Genomic DNA, 21,269 nt, shown 5'->3' with positions numbered 1-21,269 from the left:
GCACAAAATTGGTAATGACTGACTCCCAGGCTGAAGCGCAGATACCTTCTGGACGCCTGATTTATCGGTATGTGATAATAGGCGTCCTTGAGGTCTATGGAGCACATCCAAACATCCTTCTCCAACAACGGGAGAATGGATTGTAACGTGACCATTCGGAATTTGGATTTCGTGACGGATTGGTTCAATCTGCTGAGATCCAATATTGGTCTCAGGTCCCCTGTCTTTTTTGGCACTAAAAAGAACCTGGAGTAATTTCCTGATCCGATCTGGTCTGTGGGGACCGGTTGGATGACTCCTTTTTCTAGCAGCTTTAAAGCTTCTGCGGCTGCTATTTCCCTTTGACTGGGTGGTGGGTCCGGGATTCTCTTGGACGGTGGGGGTGAGTATTTGAATGGGATGGTGTAACCTCCGGCAATGATCCGAAGCACCCATCTGTCCTGAGTGATTGACTCCCAGGCTTTTAGGTGCTTGGCAAAATGACACCCGACTGGCTCCGGAGCAGCACAGCCGGGCAATCCCTCATGACGTGTGGGTGGCTGAAGAGCCACGAAAGGACTCGTGGTCTCCAGAATTGCGGGGCCCTCTGCCGCCTCTGGGACGGCGTCTCCCTGAAAAATTTCCCCGCCCTCTGCCTCTGGACGGGGAATCTTCCTGCTGTTGGGAGAAAAACTTGCGAGATTTTCGGAACCACATTTTCCCCCCTCCTTTGGCCTTGGGGTAAGGCCGAAAGGGAGTGGAATAACGGGCACCTACGGCAGATAACGTTTTTCCCTCTTGCTCACAGCGGGTAAGGGTGTCTTTCACCTTGGGTCCAAACAATGAGGACCCATCAAAGGGAGCGGCGAAGGAAGACTTGAAGGCCTCCAAGAACTGACACAAGCGGAGCCAGGCTTGTCTCACGAGAGCCACGCCTGTGCCTGCCGCTCTACCCGCCCCTTCGGCCGCATAGGAAATGAGCCTCATGGACGAGTTAGAAATTGACGTAAGGATAGCCAACTGAGAGCTAACCGACTGGGCTAGCTGCTCAGGTAGGTTACCCGAGAGGGAATCTGACAACTCCTTGACCAGATCCCTCTGAAGCCTGGTAAAATGTGCCAAATAATTCAGAGACCTTAAGGTAAAGGCCGCTGAAGTCAGGGTGCGCTTCCATACCTGTCCATACTCCTAGACTCCTTATTAGGAGGATGGATGGACGTTGAAGCCCCTGCCACGCCCTGTTGTGTAGCAGATGCCACCACCATGGCATCTACAGCCACGCCTTTAGTAAGGAACTCCTTCTCGGGGTGCAGATAAAAATTTATTTGGACGAGAAGGGACTGGTTCCACGGTATCTGGATGTTCCCACCTTCGACAAACTAAATCCAGAAGCTCGTCAAGGGCGGACACCCCAGGAGGCGGAGGGCTGAGCCCCAAAGGCCTTGAGGAGCACTGACTCGTCAGCAGAGGGGGTTTGGATATCCAGCCGCCTCGTTGTTTGAGGATCTCTAAGATGTCTGCAAATGAGACATCATCCGAGGACGACTCGGGGACCCCTCTGCATCATCCATATCAGTGTCCGATGTAATAGACTCGGGAGTCCACGTGCTTCCTCTTGCACGATCTCTTCCTTGGGGTTCCTCTGAAGACAACTCAAGAACCCTCAGGAGGAGGGGAACCCCACTGGGGTAACCTCAGGCCTCGGGCTCCGCTGGCTACGGACAGGGAACTGCCAAAGACCCAGTCTCCACGCCCAGGGAAGGTGCTGGTAAAACCGGAGAGATGGCAAGAGGACTTGGCCAAGGCACTCCTCATGGCCCTGAAAGCCGGACCCCAGAATCCTGGGAGTGTCCGGACTCGAGCCGTGATAGCCGACGGAAGTCCCGCAGCCAAGCACCGAGGGAGGCTCGAACCGAAAGCATAGGTCCCAAACATCACCCCGGTCCAGCCGAAGAAGTCCAGCGTACCAAACTCGGACCCGAAGGCCGGGTTGGAGTAAGGGTCGGAGCCGACCCGGAGATCTCCACCGGCTCCAACAGCACCTGCTCCGACGGAGCCGAAGCAGTCGGAGGAGGAATGGCAATGGCGTGGGCCACGGTCATCGGCTCCGAAACCAGCTGGGTCGGAACCGAAACAAATTTTTGGAAGACTGGGGACTGGAACAGTCTTTGTAGCACCCTGTCTATATCAGAATCCGACATCCTCGAAGACCGAGAGGAAATAGAACGGGTTCGAGAAGGCCTCTCCATCGGCCCCAAAGGGCTAGGGGACCGGCTCCGAGGCGACTCGATGAGTATCGGCGCCGAGGGATACTCACAGCAGATTCCATCGGTGCCGAGGTAGACTTCGGCCGAGGAGGAAGTGTCTGAGCGGGCGACCCTTGTCGGCTCCGAGAGCAGCGGAGCCGACGAAGGTGACCCACCTCTCGATGCCCCAGCCATCGGCTCCGAAGCCAGAGGAGTCGATACAGGTGGCATCGAGGCAGACCGTTCCAACCTCGGCTCCGAAGTCTTTGGAGCCGAAGGAGAGGCCTGCCTAAGTTTCTTGGCAGTCGGATCCGACGGACTGGTCGGAACCGAAGCCCTTTTCTTTTTGGCCGGAGCAGGAGAGGATGCCAAGGCTTCTTCAAAGGAAGGTTTAACTAACCCCTTAAGAATCAATTTATTTTTCCTCTCCTGGAGAACCCTTGAGGAAAAAGCGTGACATACACTGCACGACTCCTGCAAGTGCTTTGCCCCGAGACAATATACACAGAGCGAATGATAGTCTGTGATAGACATTTTAAACCCACATTTCGAACATTTTTTAAAGCCCGAAGGCCTAGGGGTTTGAGACATGATGTTACACTCACTTTGACAGGAAAGTAAACAACTAAACTCTTGCTGATGATAAAGCTAAGCTTACTGCAAACACTTCCTGTAAAAAAAGGACAGGGAACTCTAAACCAACTATAGAACACTAGAGACCCTGTAAATATTAAGGGTTGACAGTCCGGGAAGGCCCTGGATGGAGGGGCCGAAAACAAACTCAACCCAATCACACACAACAATTTTACAATCCAATCGTACACAAAAATTAGCGATAGCCGTTAAAACAGCTTTTGTGAGCAAATTTAGCAAAAAACTGACAGAAAAGTTAGTTAATAAAAACTACTCAGCCCAGCCAGCTCGAGACCACGTCTTCGCAGGGAAGCGGCAAACGAGATCTGGGGGACTGGTAGTGGTGCATCCTGGGATATAGTAAGCTCAGCCAATAAGAGACTTCGCTCTTTGGCATAAGCGTGCCGAGTCGGAGCCGAGGGATCGGCTCCGAACCCATCATTCAGAATGTAGGCGAGATAGGATCACATAACATCCAATTTTCAGCAGAGACGCAGGGATTAATACTGCAGACACGTCTTTGTAAAATGGCAGGGCATCAGAGCAAATCCACACAAACACAGGGAGGAGATGCAGACTCCACACAGAAGCCACCCCAACCAAGAATCAAACCAGAAAACCTATAGCTGTGAGGCAACAATACTACCACTGCACCATCAAATATGCAAGGAATTAAACATTCAGAAACCCTTAAGTCTGAAATTCAAATGCCTGTCAATTTTATTTAACATTTTTTAATCAGGACAGTCTGACTTGGAACAAAAAAACAATTTTCAGCAGAGGCCCAGGAAGAAATAATGCAGACATGTCTTTGTAACATGGGAGGACACAAAAGCAAACCCACACAAACACAGGGAGAAGATACAGACCCCACAAAGAAGGAACCCCAGCCAAGAATCAAACCCGAGAACCTGCAGCTGTGAGGCAACAATGCTACTACTACACCATCAAATATCAAGCATTGCAACATTTACAAACCACAAATGAGGAACAGATCAGATCAGATCGAATATGAGGCAAAAATCTGCAATTTTTTTACAAATGGTGGTGGGTAGGGAACTCAAGTCTTTAACACCTGCATACAGGGTTCAAGCCTGAGGTATTCCCTACCACACCACCATGAGCACCTGGGGCATTTTCACACACACACACACACACACACACACACACACACACACACACACACACACACCTCCCTCCCGTAGACACATTGTAAAGCATAAGCACCATACACTTACAATCCAGTATAAACATCAAAGCACCATTCACACACAATCCAGTATAAACATCAAAGCACCATACACACACAATCCAGTATAAACATTGTAAAATAAAAGTAAAAAGCACCATACACTTACCTGAATATATCCAGCTAACGTACATCCTGCCCGCGCAATACAAAGACCTGCGAGATCCCAAGCAAAGCCCGACGAGATCCCAAAGCTCCTTCCCGATTGTCCTGACTGCTGCTCTTGCAGTCCGGACGCGACCCATAATCCTAGCGAGTCTGTGCACTTTAAAAGTGCACAGACGTCTCCTTGTGTCCCCCTATGGGGACTGCCGGACTGCCTTGAGCATGCGCATAGACCGACAGTAGTCGGGACTACTGCGCATGCGCGAAGTCCGCGAAATTTCAAAAAAAAATTTTTTTTCTATTTTTTATTTTGAGGGGGCTGCAGTCCGGCAGCCCGATGCCACGAGCCGCCCCTGTAAGGATCTGGAGTCTCTCTCGGAAGGTAATGGATTTTTAGCAATGGAGGCCTTAACTCCCTTGGGGCCCTGTGAGATGGTTTCTGGGTCAGCAGCATGGCTTTTGTATAGAAATTGGTGCGAGTAAGGAACCCTGTAGTACCTGTCAGGCTTAACTGGAGCTGGAGGTAGAGAGTCCGGGTTAAGGCAAGCCTCCGAGTAAACATCATCTAGGATGTCCAAGACAGGAGGTATAGCCAGTGGCCTGTGCTGAGGTAGCAAGAGAAATTCCTTGAGCCTTTTCTTGGAATCTGAATAATCTTGGCCTTCCCAGTGGAAGTGTTCCCTTAAGGTATGCAAAGTTTCCCCAAATGAGTAATCCTCTGGGGGGAGACAGAAGGGATGGACTCCTCCACATCAGAGTCTTCAAAAGGGGTGTAAGAATGTTCCTGATCATCAGAATGCTCTGAAATAATGGAGCCCTGATCAGAGGAGGGGGAATCTTCCTCCACTCTGGGCCTTTTGTCCGGTGGGGGCTGAGAACCTCTGATAAGAGTAATTAAATCCTCAGCCATTTTAAGCATCTGTTTCTTAGGCATGGGGCCTGGAGATGGGCCCTGTGTAGCTGGTCTCTTAGAGTGCATGGTTGCTTTAGACTTTGTGAAAGCCTTGATGGAGAAAGAGGAGGAAGGTCTGAAGACACCTTGAGTGGAGGTGGACCTGTCCACATTCTGAGATTCAATGCCAAGAGTGGCTTCGGTATCTGTAGTCGGGGTGTGGGCCGAGGAGCCTGCGACCTCGGGCACAGGAGACACCGTCAAAGAAGTGTCGTCAGTAGTCAGGGGCTGCGTAGGCGCCTCGCTGAGAACTGGACCACATGTAGTCGGCTTTGGCATGGTGTTGGTAGAGGCCGCGGACCTCGTGTGTCAGTCCTTGTCTTTGTGTTTTTTAGACAAAACCGGAGTCGGAGTATCCGAAGACATAGTATAGTTAAATGCTTTCCCAAAATAATGCTGGGCGAACTCCACCCGACGCTTAATAGTGCGTTTGTTGAATGTAGCACAAAAGTGACAGACCGAGACGTCATGGTCTGGGCATAAACAAGGTATAGAGGGAATGGAAATCCTTATGCGGTATTTGCTTCCCACAAGAAATACAATTATTAACTTTGTCTGATATCGGTCTGAGGCAAGAAAAGTTTCCCCAATGGGGTACTTAGCTTTTAAGAAGACTTCGGTTTCCAAATTTTCATAATCTCAGGAACTGGCCAACTGGCACTTGCGAACTGCTTCTGCTTCGGGCACCGCGCGGCAAGAAAGACGGAAGAAAATGTCGTCGGCTGGTTCCTTTATACCCCTGTCGCACTGACGTCAGGGAAGAAGTGACGACAACCGACGCCGGACCTAGACTTTGGAATTCGGCCGACCGAGGACCCGCCTGACAGTAGGAGAACCCATCTGTTATGACTGCAGCTGTATGCACGATGAACATCAGAAGAAAGAAACTGTTGCAAAAAAGAGTAAAATACCATGATTGGAGGAACTCTGTGGTTAGCCTCAGTAAGAAGGTGAGATCCCTCAAAATCCTCCAAAGCTAGTTACGAAAACAAAATCACCACTGAATCTAAAGACAACCACAAAACATTCTATAGCTATGTCAAGAATCTCAATGGCAGCACTCAGACCTGCTCTGAGTTACAGCACAATGGCACTAAATATACAGAACCAACTGATATTGCCAACATCCTGGCAGACAGGTTCAGTGCCAACTTTACCCCTCTCTCATCCCCTAAAGGGCCCATCTCTATACCGGAAGAATGCAAAGTACCTGTAATCATGGCTGCACAGGTATAAAAAAAAAAAAAAAAAACGTCTCCAAAGCCAAACACAGCATCCATGGGACCTGACAACATCCCAGGCTGCGTTCTACATTAACTACAGAACGAACTGGCATCCCACCTAAGTACCATGTTCAATCATAGCCTCACCTCAGGCTTTGTGCCCCCTGAATGGCACACAGCAACAGTTATCCCACTCCACAAAGGGGGAGCCACCACGGACCCCGGGAACTACCGCCCCATTAGCCTGACGAGCCTGGCCTGCAAGGCTATGGAGCGAATCATCATGGAACTTATAAACAATGACAGTGGTAATCTCCAAACTCTGGACCCTACTCAGTTCGGGTTTGTGAAAGGCAGATTATGTCTCCTAAACCTGATAAGACTTCTTTGAAGCGGTCACCAAAGCTGTAGATGAGGGTAAGGTGGTACACACACAGCCTACCTAGATCTCGCCAAAGTTTTCAACACCATCCCCCACTCTGGAATTATAGACAAACTCACTAAACTAGGTATAAATCCCTATGTCACAAGACTGGTTGCCGCCAACTGGCTCACTGACCGAACACACACTGTGAAAGTAGCAGACTCTAAATCCAACTTCAGACCAGTGACAAGTGGAGTACCACAGGGTTCAGTCCTAGGTCCTCTCCTGTTTGGTATCGACTTCTCTAAAGTACAGGCTAACACAGAAGGTCTTTGGCTAACAAAGTTCGCAGATGACTGCAAACCTTTTGTTAGGTGTGCCATGCAGAAGGATTTCCAGACTACTGTGGCGATGTAATTATCAAAGGAGAGACTACTGTCCACCTCTGTCCCAAGGTCTCTTATCATACTTTCGGTATTAAGTAGACTACCGCCTATGTGGTAGTTCATGGGTACAGAGTTTTTACCAAAAGGGATGACGATGCACTTTTCAGAATTGAGCTTGAGGCCATGGCTTTGACACCAGGCATCTATCTCAGTGAGGCCCTTTTGTAGGATGTCCACATCGTTAGGAGATTTGATTATGGCTCCTAGTTTCTCATCCAGGAAAAAAACAGGTCACTGTTCCCCTCTACTCATCACTCATTAGACCCATTATAGAGTACAACGCCCCTTTTGGTATGTACCTCACAAGACATCTACAGCAACTGGAAAGGCCACAGAAATACTTCACAAAGAGGATTACCGGCATCAAACAGATGCCCTATGCAGACCGTCTCAAAAAACTCCACCTTTACTCTGTCGCATATCGCCTACTCAGAGGCGATCTCTGCCTAACATAGAAAACTATGTCAAACCCAGAGCTGTTGGACATGCTCCACATTAAGAAATCCCAATCCCTCCGAGCTACACGCTCTAGGGACCTAAACCTTGTCACCACAATAAACAGAACATGCTGCAGGGATAGATTCCTGTCTCAGAGACTTCCCATACTCTGGAACAAACTACCTATCTATATCAAACAAAGCTCCTCATTAGCACTCAAGAAAATCTTGATGATTGGATGGGAGATCGGAAATTCACCCCGGGGATCACTTCTGTGGCTCTGCTTGACACAGGCACAGGAAAATAATTTTCTTGGGTGGCAAAAGCCAGTGTACTGTTTGGCTAGGCTTATATAGGCCCTAGGGCCAATAGCCTAGTACCTACCTATGAACCTACAGCATCTTTTCTGGATGTGGGAGGAAACCGAAGTACCACATAAAAATCTCCAAGGTAAGGAGGAGGACATACAGACTCTGCACTGAAGGAACTCCAGGAAATGAAATGATGAACTCAGCACTGTGAAGCAGTGACATTAACCACTGCAACATTGCACTGTCTTCACTTGTGATTAACTCCCTGGCTTGTAAACATCACAAAAACAGAAGCCAGGTGAATCTCACCATGGGCACACCTTGGCAAATATTAGCAGTAGCAGTGTTTGTGATTGCTTAACCCTACTGGAATTCTTTCACTTCATCCACTTGCTTCTAGGCAAACAAACCATTCACAATTTCAAAAATGTAGGTCGATTTATCAAACAAACTGAACTCTAAAACCAAACTCAATGACAAAGAAGAAAGTATTTTCTGAATCTGACGAACAGAACCCTTATGCCAAATCCTGTTATGGACTGACTGAAGTACTACCAAATTCAACCATACAGGTGAGTTGATTACTGTGACCATGTCCATCAGTTTGGGGGTTTAAAGGTTTTTAAGTAGTCACATTAATGATGCCCATGGTTAGACACTATTCACATAAGGACATCTTTTCTGCCAATGAGAAAAAGCTCATTTTCTGGCCACCAGAACTGAAAGAAGTTATTTTTGCCAACTTTTCAACAGAATCCCTGCAAACTTTAATGAAATGCTGCAGACATTTCTGTTATTCACACTGACATTTAAGTAAATAAAATGATTACTACGTACCTAAATCCTGAAGTGGTGTCTGCCCAGCTAGAATTGTCTGCAGAACAGTGTTGTCCCAAGGACCCCCATCTGCCATTATTTTGGTCACTTTTTCCAGATCTACACAACCAAACCTCTTTAACTTGATGCAACATTCCTAGAAAACAAGAGGACAACAAGAAATATACAAGCATTCTGAAAATACATTTTTTAATTCAACTATGCCATTATCAAAGAAAGTACAGTACTACTTGTAAATTGACGAGTAATGGCCACACAGACTATACATGCTACAGTATAAAATTGTCTACAGGAAAGGGCCCAAGTTGAACATCAATCCTCCTTGATCTGACTTCCAAAGCTTTTGAGGACATCCCTATGAGTTAAGCTCCTCCTATTCCACCCCAAATGACAACCCCTGAGCTTTTGTGGGCATCCCAACGAATTAGGCTTCTCCTATCAATCTCAAATGTCAGTCTAACACATGGCTTAAAACGAGGAGTCACCCAATTATTTTCCTTGTAGTACAAAAGCACTGAGTGGTGTGCCCTCCTAAAGGCACATTAGACTTCAACCTCCACTCTGGACAGATCACAAGGGCCTTCGCCTTAAACATGTGCTACAGTGTTACCCATCCCAAGTGCAGTACTGACAGAGACCCCTGTAAAGAAAGAGCTGAGAAAAGAGATGGTTTTACTATTTGATAATCTGGTAGGTGGGATGGTTACAAAGACACTTCAGTCACAACTTGGACACAGAGGCTTAAGAGACACTTTATACACTGGATCACTTGTACAGTAGTGAGACAAATGTACACAGATGGGTAAAAAGATGCAACTGTTTTATACAGAAAGAGCAGGACTTGTACACTATTACAAAACCATTTACACATAGGAGCACAATGACAGAAAATACATGGCAGCATTTACAACACGTCATGCTAACTACACTATACACATTTTCAGAAAAATATGTACATATTTACAGTTTTGTGATTGTGTGGTATATGTATGTTTATAATGTTGTAGTTAATTAGGCAGACTGATTCTTAACCGATCATGACCCCAGTGAGTAGTTTAATCACAGCGAAAAACCAGAGAGAGGCAGATGTGGTACTAAGAGAGATGTATGGAGGAATCCTAACTCAGGATAAATAGTAGTACTGTGTACATCTTATCGATTTTCCCTAAGACACATGCATTCTGCTTCATTATGTAGGCACTCAGACACTACTTGTTGGAATACTAGGAGTGCAGTCTCAGCTTTTACATCTCCTGGAAGTTTATTTCACAGTGAAGGGCCCAATTGGGAAAAGGGTTGTTCCCAGACGACAATTTTAAATGAATGTCTGTTTAGGGTAGGAGTGATTTCCTGGGTATTTTTAAGTGAGCAGAGTTGCTCCCTTATTGGCAATTTTCTTCTCAAGTGTGAGCAATAACATTCATTTAATACGCTGAAAATCAAGTGCCTGCCAAGTAAAAAGATCTTGTGAAAGGTAGCCAGTTTAGGTTCATCAGTACTTCGCCGTGGTGTGCTTAGTAGTCTGACAGCAAGGCAAATCAGCATATATTTCTTTTTCAGCAATTTGTAACCATTCTGTATTATAAACAGAGTTGAAGGCTAGTACTGGAAGACCACATTAGAGTCTGGGCAAGACAACATTTTTTGGCAAAGATAATCTATACTTTCTGGGGTAAGCAGATGAGAGATTGTACAGCATAGTTTTGGTTTGACAAGGGAATTCAGTTACAATGAAGAAGTATGTGATGAAAAAGGAAAAAACTGGTATACGGTGAAGCGGATATTTATATTCTGTAACTTGTGGAGTAATACTGCTGTGGAAGTCAAATGGTACAACTAGGTAGGGTAGGAAGTATGCAGTTAGAGGCAAAAAGCATAAGATTCATTCTTTTGAACCGATTATAAGTTTGTTTCTGAACACTGATCCTGTTTAATGAAAGTTTACAATTCTAAGTTTGTTAGGCATCTACAGGACTGTCAAGGATGGATGTCATCTGCATATACAATGCCAGTTAGTGAGTACAGGTCACTTTTACTGCCATTAATAAAGAGTGAAAACAGTAAAGGCCCTCGTCCTTGATCCTTGTGGGACTCAAAGTACAGAAAGTTCCTATGACAGAAATTTGTTTATTGTGGTGAACTTGAAAAGTTTCGTTTTAAAGGTAACCTTGGAACCATTTTATGGTTTCACTGTCAAAGATTTTTTTAGACTGGCCATGGCTCAGAGCTTCAAAGGTCCTTATATCTACAAAGAAGCCATATGTAATGAGTCCTTCACTGATAGTGCTGTAGATGTCAGTTGCTGTGAGTGGAGCTGTTAAAGTACTGAAAATTGTTTTCTGTAACAACTGTTTGTCTTTAGAGAGTCCATACTTGTTTATATGTTTGAGGAGTTGTTTGTAAACAATACCCCCATAGTTCTGACAGTGGACAAAGATTTGATATAGGACAAAAATCTTTAAAAGTTTTAGAGGAGGAAAACTTTGAGCAAGGTATTAAATGTAAATGCTTTATGGTTGGTGGAATTCTATCTGAGGTTGGAGGAGAGAGACGGAAATTACAAGTAAGTGATTTGGCTATTCTGCTGGCTGCTTCGAGGACAGTGTGATGAAGACTGGGTGGGAGGATGGCATATAATGAGTAAGGTGTTTACCTTGCAGACACAAAGTGCATGGTTTGATTCTCACATGGGATAATTGGCTAGGCATAAAATGGCCCACAAGGACAGTTAGCCTAGTACTAACCTATGAGACTGCGAAATACTGGTTATCAAAAGTTTTTGACCTTTAATACTGATTAGTGGAGGAGGTCCCCAAGGTGGGAGAAGAGTTAGCAATGGCTGTGGTGGAAGAAATAAAGGTAGAATTTGCAGCTCTCAGCAGCAATGGAGCTGGTACAAGTAGTTGGAGAAGGTGAGCTACAGGAGGAAATTGCAGACTGTCCAGCTAGATTTTTTTATTTCCTGCCAGAAGAGCTTTGGGTTAAGCTCTGGTGGCAATTTGCTCCTACTGACGCCTCATGGAGTCAAATATTGTTTCTTCATATTTGCATTAGTAATTCCAAAGCCATGCTACCTACAAGGTATCATAAGATTTCATCTTTAAAGCATACATTATGGCAAACAACTGTATTGATATTTGACCTCTGGTCTAATGTAAATAGATATTAAATTGTGTATACTTTTTTGTACTGTAATAATTTTTATATTTCTGTGACTATCTCAACAATCAGGTAACAGACAGAACTGCATAGCCTCATATGAAAGCTCACAGCTATAGGCAGAAAATACTGCTGGCAGTATGTCGTGCTTGAACAGTTACTGAGATATCATAAGCTGTTTATATAACATTACAAAATTAATATTCACTGCCTTTATTTTGGCTTACACAATCCAGTTTAAAGCATCGAAATGAATGAATGCCACTACTGTAACGATTAATTTATCCTGAAGAGTTTGTCATTTACAGTTTTCTAGTGACACTTAAAGGTTCGAGAGATATGACTTTGAACTATAAGGTGATGACAACATCTTTTTAAAAGCTCAAGCCACACCCACTGGGAGTTAAAAGTACACACTCAAGAGAGCTGTACTAGAGGGAATGAGTTAATGTGAGATAGTCTTGGTGTAAAGGGGGGGGGGGGCTGAGGTGATTGTTACTGAAGTTTATTTTTCCAATTCAGCCAAGCCCTCTCTCGGTTTCATCAGATTTTTGATTTAGTTTGTAAGCCAGGGACACTTTTGAAACCTTAGTCATCTGCATGTCAGGAAATAAGTCTTGATCAGCAGATATGGTATCAATAAAGCAGGAGAGAGCAACCTCATGCTGCACAAAGGTGTCCAGTTTATAGAGTTTATGGTACCATTTAACCTAGCTAGTTTACGTTCAGGGAAAGGTCAGCCAATAACTAATTGTGAACAGGGATTGGTAGCTTTAAATGACCAATTAAAGAGAACAGGCCAGTGGTCACTAAGGTGTGTGCACCAGATACTGGTGATCAAGGTCTAAGGCTGTGCAATTCCCTGATTGGTGGCTGGGCCTAGTTGGGAATTTAACTGCTCCAGACTGACATTTTGGAGTATGTGATGCAATTGCTTTGCTTATGTGCCTATGGTCTCCTAAGATTATAGTACTTTTTAAGATTCCTGTGGGAAAAATTTGCACAAGGGTTTTTTTTAATGCTGTAGACAAAGCTAGAAAGAGGAACATATGTAATGACAACGGTAAGAATGGCATTTTTGCTTGGGCAAAGGTTGCCTTGAACCCAGCTGGGCACTATTATCTGCTTGATTGGGAATGGTTAAACTTAAAGGACCACTACGTGCTGCTTTGGTTTTCTCATTTCCTAGGTCCTATTTTCCCTCAACTTCCAAATGTACCACTCAGTCATATCCCTTCATAAATCACGACAGTAACCATTTTTTTCATTGGCCGTTCTAACAGCTCCGGTACTCCGAGCCATCTTGAAGCATAAAACAGTCTTGTAGAGAATGTATGGGTACTCTATCTGTTTGCTAATAATGCTCTCTAATGTTTTTCTTTTTTCTCAATTGCTGCCCAAGAACTGCCCAGGAAACGCCTCCTTGAAGTCCATTCGCCCTGTGAATGCCCCCATAAATTAACTATGCATGAGATGTTTTTATTCTTCTTCCTGCAGCCAACAAAAATGCGATGCTCACTGACTGTAGGAACTACTCTATTCGGTGCAGTTGCTGGACGCCTTTGTTTTGTTGAGGGATTACTATCATACCTCCTCGTACCACACGTTTTCCAGTGCCGATATTTTTCGTTTTACATTAGGTATGTGTTTACTTCAAATCTCCACTGTCCTGTTTTTTGTCCCATAAATATGCTATGCTCTGTACTGATTTTTTTTTGTGTGTGTGTTAAGTAACCTTCCCTAATGTGATTGCTTTAAATTTTCTTTGCTGATCATGGTTTTTACTTGCTATTAAGAGTTCCGTCCCGGCAGACTTTAAAAATTGGGTAACGCAGGTCTTTTTTTTGGTTCTTGCACCTGTGTGAAGCTTGTGCGTCTTAGTTCAAGCAAACGTGACAAGCTAAAACTAATTGGACATACGATTACATTTTAAATATTGCTCATATAAACTCAGTTGCTCAGATCTCCAAATTTGCGTTTGTGTGCACTAGCGGAGAGATGGGTGTACAACTGAAAAATATGTCACTGTTTTGTGACTTGAAGTTTGTAGTCATTCCCCAGCAAACCATTTCTGTGCAGACCTAACTTACAAGGCAAAAATCTAGTCATTTTGCAAAAAAATCTGTATTCTAGTCACTGACGCCAGGAGTGACTGTTCAGCTGCCATGAACCTCACACTAACATAAGGGTTGTCATTATTTTACTCGGGTTAAGTAACACTTTCACTGCTTAGCCAGTGTAAACTAAGGAAATAAGAAGTTTAAAGCCAAGAATAGAAGAGAGTGTGTGGGTTTCTGTTTGTGTCTGTGTGTGTGAGTGTATGCGTGCATGAGAGTTCGAGTGAGATTGGTGGAGCAGTTAGTGGTTTTGCTGACTACGGAGTGCGACAGTGATGTATGAATTAGAAAAAGGAAAATAAGAATGTGCGTGTTTGTGTCTGTTTCTGTCTGCGTCTGTGAGTGTAACCATGTTTGTGTGAGTGAAAAGTACAGTTGTGTACCTACCATAAATGTAGATGTTAGAGTGTATTCACTGTTGCAGTCATTACTCTAGGGTTATCCTGCTGGCAGGCTACCCTCAGTCGGCCAGAATTCCAAAGTCTAGGTCTGGCGTCAGTTGCGGTCGCCTCTTCCCTGACGTCAGTGCGCCAGGGGTATAAAAGATGCAGCCAACGCCATTTTCTTCAGTTTTTCTTGCCCCAGATTGTCAGGTGCCCCAAATAGGTAGGCTGAAAAATATACCAATAAGAAATGCATGCACAAAAATAACATTTCCTTTATCTACAAGCAAATAAACCAAAAAGGTTGTATAGGGTAGAGAAGTGTAGACAAGTCCCAGCAAAGAGAAGGGGGATGGTGGGTGGGTAACCTGGACTGCAACAGTAAATACACTAACATCTACATTTATGGTAGGTACACAACTGTACTATGTTCATCGTATTTCACTGTTGCAGTCATTACTCTTGGGTAGAATCCCAAAGCTGAGGATGGGTGGCTGGGCAAAATGGGATTAGGAGAGGTTATGAGGCCATGCAGAACTGCAGTTTCAAAGCCTGCTCTGCACTTAGATAGGCAAGTGGTAGTGCTTTGTAAAGGTGTGCACTGAACTCCAAGTTGCAGCCTCTAAGATTTCTTTGGTTGGTGCTCCTCTGAGGAAGGCTGCTGAAGTGGCTGCTGCTCTGGTGGAATGAGGCCTAATGCCCTTAGGCACTGATTTGCCATGTTGAAAATAGCAGAAACGGATGCAGTGATCTATCCATTTAGAAATAGTCTGTTTTGAGATAGCCTTTCCTTGTGATCTTGCAGCATATGACAGTAAAAGTTGCTCAGTCTTTCTGAAAGCTTTTGTTCTGTCCAAGTAGAAGCGCAACTGCCTGTGTATGTCCAAAGAATGCAGAATTTTCTCACCCTTGTTCTGTGGATTTGGGTAAAAGGTAGGCAAGTGAATGGTTTGGTTGAGGGCCACACTGGACACCACCCTAGGCATAAATGTAGGGTTTGTCCTCAGAGAAACCCTGTCTGGATGAAAAATGATGAAAGGTTCCACAGCCATGAGTGCTTGTAACTCCGAGACTCGCCCTGCAGAGGTTATGGCTAGGAGCAGAGCTGTTTTCCAGGATAAGAATTTTATATCTGCTGTTGACGCTGGCTCGAAAGGAGGCAGTGTGAGTTTCTCCAAGACATAATTGAGGTCCCAGGACAGAATTGGTGCTCTCCTTGGAGGCCTAATGTTTTTGGCCCCTCTGAGGTACTGCCTTATTAAAGGATGAGAAAAGATAGGTGGCTCCATATTGTAATGTGCTTAAATAGCAGAGGCATTAATCTTACTTGATGAGAAAGAAAGGCCCTTGTTCAGCATCTCAGTCAGGTATTGTAAAATCTGAGGATGGTTCCAAGCACAGAATCTCTTCCATTTTTCTGCATAAGATTTTCTGGTACTGGTCCTCCTGGCCTCCAAGATAACATCCATAACAGCTTTTGAAAGAGGAGTGTTATATGAATGGCTACATTATCCGCCATGCTGCCAGATTTAAGGTCCTGAGATGGCTGTGCAGGATCCGATTGTTTTGTTGGGTCAGCAAGTGAGAAGTTTGAGGCAATATCCATGCTGGACCTTGAGACAAGCTCTTTAGGATCGGGTACCAGTGCTAGCATGGCCAGAATGGTCCAATCAGAATCATTTTTGGCTCCTCTTGTCTGACCTTTAAGAGTACTCTGGGAAGGAGAGGCAGTGGGGGAAAAGCAAATAATGTTAAGATTTTTCCAGCTGAATGATAGGGCGTCCACTTTCCATGCCTGCTTGTGGTAAATCCTTGTTCAAAATTTCTGCAATTGACAGTTGTGAGGGGAGGCAAATAGATCTATGTCTGGTCATCCCCATTTCCTTATTATCATGCTGAAGACTTGTGGATCCAGTTTCCATTCGTGGGGATCCACGAGGTTTCTGCTTAGTTCGTCTGCCAGAGTATTTGTTTTTCCTGGCAGGAATTGTGCTTGCAGGTGAACTTGAAAGGCCAATGCTTTCTCCCATAAGGTCATTGCTTGTCTGCAGAGGGGGTAGGAATGTGTACTTCCCTGCTTATGTACCACATGACCGTAGTGTTGTCTATCAGTAACTGTCCTGGATGAAGCAGGTCTTTGAAAACTGTCAGGGCATTTTGAACAGCTACCATCTCTTTTTGATTGATGTGAAGATGCATCTGGTTTGCAGGCCATGTGCCCTGAATACATTTTCCTGCCATATGGACCCCCAGGCATAATCTGATGCATCCGTTGTCAGTGTCTGTCTGGCTGTGGGTAAACTGAATGGCAGACCCTTGTTGTGGTGACAGGCTTCTGCCCACCATCGAAACTCCTGTTGTAGGCAGGGAATGAGTGCAATTACTGTCTCCAGGTTGTGGCAATGCTGAGTCCAAACACTTTTCAGATACCATTGTAGTTTCCTCATATGCAGTCTGGCATATGGAATTAGAATGCAAGATGCCATGAAACCCAAGGCCTGCAGGATTTTCCTTGCAGATAAGTGTTTTTTTGTTGCCAATTTCTTGAAGTAAGTAGTCAGTTGTTTTTGCTTGTCTGGTGTGAGATAAGCCATCTGGGCAGTTGTATTTAAGTTTGCACACAGGAATATTATCTCTTGAGAGGGCACTAGTTTTGATTTATTTTCGTTTACTGTGTACCCTAGGCCAATTAGTAATCTTTTTACAAATGCCAGATGCTTTAGAAGAGTGTCTTTGTTCTCTGCTTGAATTAGGCAGTCGACCAAGTAGGGATATATTTGAATTCCTTTTTGTCTGCAAAATGCAATTACTGGTGCCAGGCATTTTGTGAAGACTCTGGGCGCAGTAGATAAGCCAAAGGGCAGTGCAGAGAATTGGTAATGCATCGAGCCAGCTATGAATCTGAGGTACCTTCTGCAAGATTGTCTGACTGGGACATGCAGGTATGCCTCTTTTAGGTCCAAAGTTACGAGCCAAGCCCTCTTGCCCAGCATGGGCAGTAGCTGCTGTAGAGTCAACATCTTGAATTTTGGAACTTCCAGGAACGTATTTAGTAATAGACAGGTCCAGAATTGGGTCTCCAGGTTTTGTCCTTCCTGGGTACTAGGAAAAGTCTGGACTAAAATCCTTGCCCCTGCTCTTGTTGTGGTACTTGCTGAATGGCCCTCATGTCTATGAGGGCTGTAATTTGTTTTTGTGCCTCTGCCCATTGATTGTGTGGAAGGTCTGGCATGCCCTTTGACCTTGGCAGAGGTGTGAAAATGGAACCTCTAGCCTTGGGACACTACGTTCAGGACCCATTTGTCTTGGGTAACCATTTGCCAATTTGATGAAAAAAGTGATAGTTTTCCCCCTAAGGGGGCTGTCAAAAGAAAACTGCTTGGAATTGGTAGAGGAAAGTCATTGGGACTGTTTCTTGTAAGGTTGCGATTTGTCTTCTCCGCTTTTGGAGGTAGGAGCACCCCATTGTTTAGGCCTGTATGAGCCTTGGGGCTGAGATCTGCCTCTGGGACGCCTGTACCTGCTTCTTTGTGGTCTGTCTGAGACTGGAAAGAACCAATTTTTAGAAGGCCAGTTCCTGCTAAACCTGGGTGGCTGTACCTGTAAGAAATCCTTGACTGTATGCATGGATTTTGCTTTATCCTCCATTTTTTTCCAACACCTCTTCTGCTTAAGTACCAAAGTATCATGCTGTAATGGTGCATCTAATAATTTTGCTTTGACATTATCAGGCAGATTCTGTTCCTTTAACCAAGCATGCCTTCTAATAACAGAACCTGTAACAGCGGCCCTACAAGAGGCCTTCAGTGAATCATAACCACATTGCAAAGTATGCTTGCCCACTTGTTCAGTTGCATGCAATAAATCCTGCAATTCCTTGTCCTCTGAACATTCAGTATTTGTCAACATTTTCTATTTAAGCAGTGACATTAAATATTGCTGATATTTAAGCATATGAAATTGACAATTTAAAGCCCTTACAGCCAGGGTGGCAGAAATGTAAACTTTTCCCCCCCATCTGTCTAGAGCCCTGGAGTCCCTATCAGAGAGGACAGAGTTTTTTGCAGTGGAAGCTTTAACCCCTTTGGGACCCTGAGATATAGTTTCTGGGTCAGCAGCGGAGTTTTCATATAGGAATTTATGAGAATCTGGGACCCTGTAGTATCCGTCTGGCTTAGCAGGTGCAGGGGGTAAAGAGTCAGGGGACAGACCGGACTCTGAAAATACATCTACAATGTCTAGAACAGGGGGAATAGCAAGGGGTCTGTGCTGAGGAAGAAGCAGAAAGTCTCTGAGCCTTTTCTTAGATTCAGAATAATCTTGGCTCTCCCAGTGGAAATGCTCCCTCATAGTAAGCGTTTCCCCAAAAGAATAGTCCTCAGGAGGAGAGGCTGAAGGAATGGATTCTTCAGCATCAGAATCCTTATAGGGAAGCATGGAGTAATCCTGTTCAGAAGAAGAATCAGAGGAAATAGATACCTGATCAGAAGAATCATACTCTGTCTCTTGCCTAGGCCTCTTATCAGGAGGGTGATGGGAGCCCCTGATCAAAGTAATTAGGTCTTCGGCCATTTTGAGCAACTGTTTTTTAGGCATGGAAGCCTGAGTAGGAGAATGCTGTACTGTTTCTTTGTCTTTAGAGCTGTTTTAGTCTTTGAAGCTGAAGATGGCTTAATATATAGTTGTGTGGGTCTGAAGAAACCCTCAGAAGCTGATGGCTGCTCAGCGGCTTCGGACCCATCTGAGGGAGTGCTTTCCAAGTGTCCAATACCTTGAGTTTCCAGAGGCCCAGTTGGCTCCACGTGGGAGTCGGTAGCGGCCTGTGGCTCTGAGGTAGTGGGCGCTAGGGGCTGCGAAAGCGCCTCACTGAGAACCGGCAACTAGCCTAGTAGAGGCTTCGTCGGTTTTGGAGTTCGGATGCCTATCCTTGTCCTTGCGTTTTTTGTAAACTCCGGTTGTCGGCTGTTCCGATGGCATTATATAATTAAATCTTCGGCCAAAGTAATGAAATGCAAAATCGAACAGACGCTTGATAGTGCGTTGGTTAAATCTAGCACAAAACCGACAGCTAGCAATGTTGTGATCAGGGCCTAGGCAAGGAATACAATAAGAGTGAAAATCCTTATGAGGTATTTGCTTCCCACAAGAAATACAATTGTTAACTTTTTCTGACATCGGTCTGGAGCAAGAAAAAAGTTTCCCCAACGGGGTACTTAGCTTTAATGAAGACTTCGGTTCTGAAATTCGGATTTGAAAATCTCAGGAGTCGGCCAACAGGCACTTGCGAACTGCTTTTGTTTCGGGCACCGCGTGGCAAGAAAGACTGGAGAAAATGGCATTGGCTGCATCTTTTGTACCCCTGGCGCACTGACATCAGGGAAGAGGCGACAGCAACCGACGCCGGACCTAGACTTTGGAATTCTGGCCGACTGAGGGTAGCCTGCCAGCAGGATAACCCAAGAGTAATGACTGCAACAGTGAAACACTATGAACGTAGAGTGCTTCTGAGTGTACGTATGCGTGAATGAGAGCATGTTTGTGTATCTCTGCTTGGGAAGAGTGACAGCGATTGTTCTGAGGCAAATACAGCAGCAGTTAACAGGGGTTTGCATTCCTCGGAACTTCTTAGCTCAAAATATCTGACCAAGCCTGAAAAAAAAAAACGGGGCTATCTATTGCCAACCTCTTAAAGCAAGAAATCTAGACAAAAACTTTAATAATGGGGCTAAAACTAAGGACAACCGTTAAATGATGATGTAAACTGTGAAGGCTGATAAACTACAGGATATGAGTTTACATCCATTTTCGGAAGGATATCAAACCTGAAACTAAATTTTATGCCTATTTACCGACTTCCAGCCTCAAGTCATATTTCAGAAAAATCACATTGTTTTTAGTTCTTGACTGCATCTTTTTGCTGTTAGCGACTGTTGCAAATGGAGTGCATTTCTGCTGTTGACACTACGTGCGATGGGTAAATTATTTTACTCTATAGAATCCCCAGACTTTTGCCACAATGCTTTGTCTATTCCTCATAAAAATTCAGCCTTTCTGACCACTGAGTGGTAAGATCTGAAGATTTATATCACTAGATAATAACATACATTGGAGTGGTGGACTTTGGTCTGGCTTTGTCCAGATATTTTGCACTAAGTGCTTGATTTTAGCTCACACTAGCATTCTGAATCTGGCCTTAACTGTGCAATATAGCTGCTCTGATTGTAGTTCCAGATAGTTTTTTCTTTTATAAGTAGTAGTACTATGAAACAAAATTTAATAAAAAAAAACTGGTAATATAGATAAAACCTACTTAAGTGTGAGATTCTGGTTTTCCCCTAGCTAGCTACCCTTCTTGCTTATAAAATGTGTGAGCAATTTTCCCATGTAATTAGTTGCATTGCTTGATGCTGTTGATTATTTTCAGAGTGAATACCTAGCTAGGACTAGCAAAAGGTTAATTAGACAGATAGTAACTGCTTTTTCCTTGTCTCACCTGCCCAACCATTCAAGTGCTGAACTTACTAAGTTTATGTCCCTGTTTACCATGTGGCAATTTTTCTTTTTTTTTTTTTTTGCATGGTCGACTCTAGAGAGACTACATGCTGGAGAAAAAAAGGAAAACTCATTAGGGCCCATACCGGAAGAAGTGATTGCCTCGGACATAAGAGGGCTTTACCTCACTTGGAAGGGATTAGTAATGGGAGGTTTCAAAGCGGCTGTTTTTTTAGGATCATAGGTTACTAAGCTAATGACCTTGGGGCCCTTACAAGCCTAGCCAAGAGTTTATCCTCAAAATGAAACCTCAGTCAGCCCTTGTCACCCCTGTC

At 44.6% G+C, this 21,269-nt stretch overlaps 1 protein-coding gene across 4 annotated transcripts in view; it reads right to left on the bottom strand.

Annotated features, from left to right (window-relative positions):
- Nucleotides 1-21,269, bottom strand: part of ZNF654 (zinc finger protein 654) — a 1,580,889-nt gene that overhangs the window by 704,196 nt on the left and 855,424 nt on the right. For all 4 annotated transcript variants that reach the window (XM_044072140.1, XM_044072137.1, XM_044072139.1 and 1 more), the window contains exon 4: nt 8,784-8,919. In XM_044072140.1, coding sequence (XP_043928075.1) covers nt 8,784-8,919 — 136 coding nt within the window. The remainder of the gene's footprint in view (nt 1-8,783; nt 8,920-21,269) is intronic.

Source organism: Protopterus annectens, chromosome 5.part0, assembly GCF_019279795.1.
Source record: "Protopterus annectens isolate FY-2018-M chromosome 5.part0, PAN1.0, whole genome shotgun sequence".
Lineage (NCBI taxonomy): Eukaryota > Metazoa > Chordata > Ceratodontiformes > Protopteridae > Protopterus > Protopterus annectens.
This window is presented reverse-complemented; position numbering and strand designations above follow the sequence as displayed.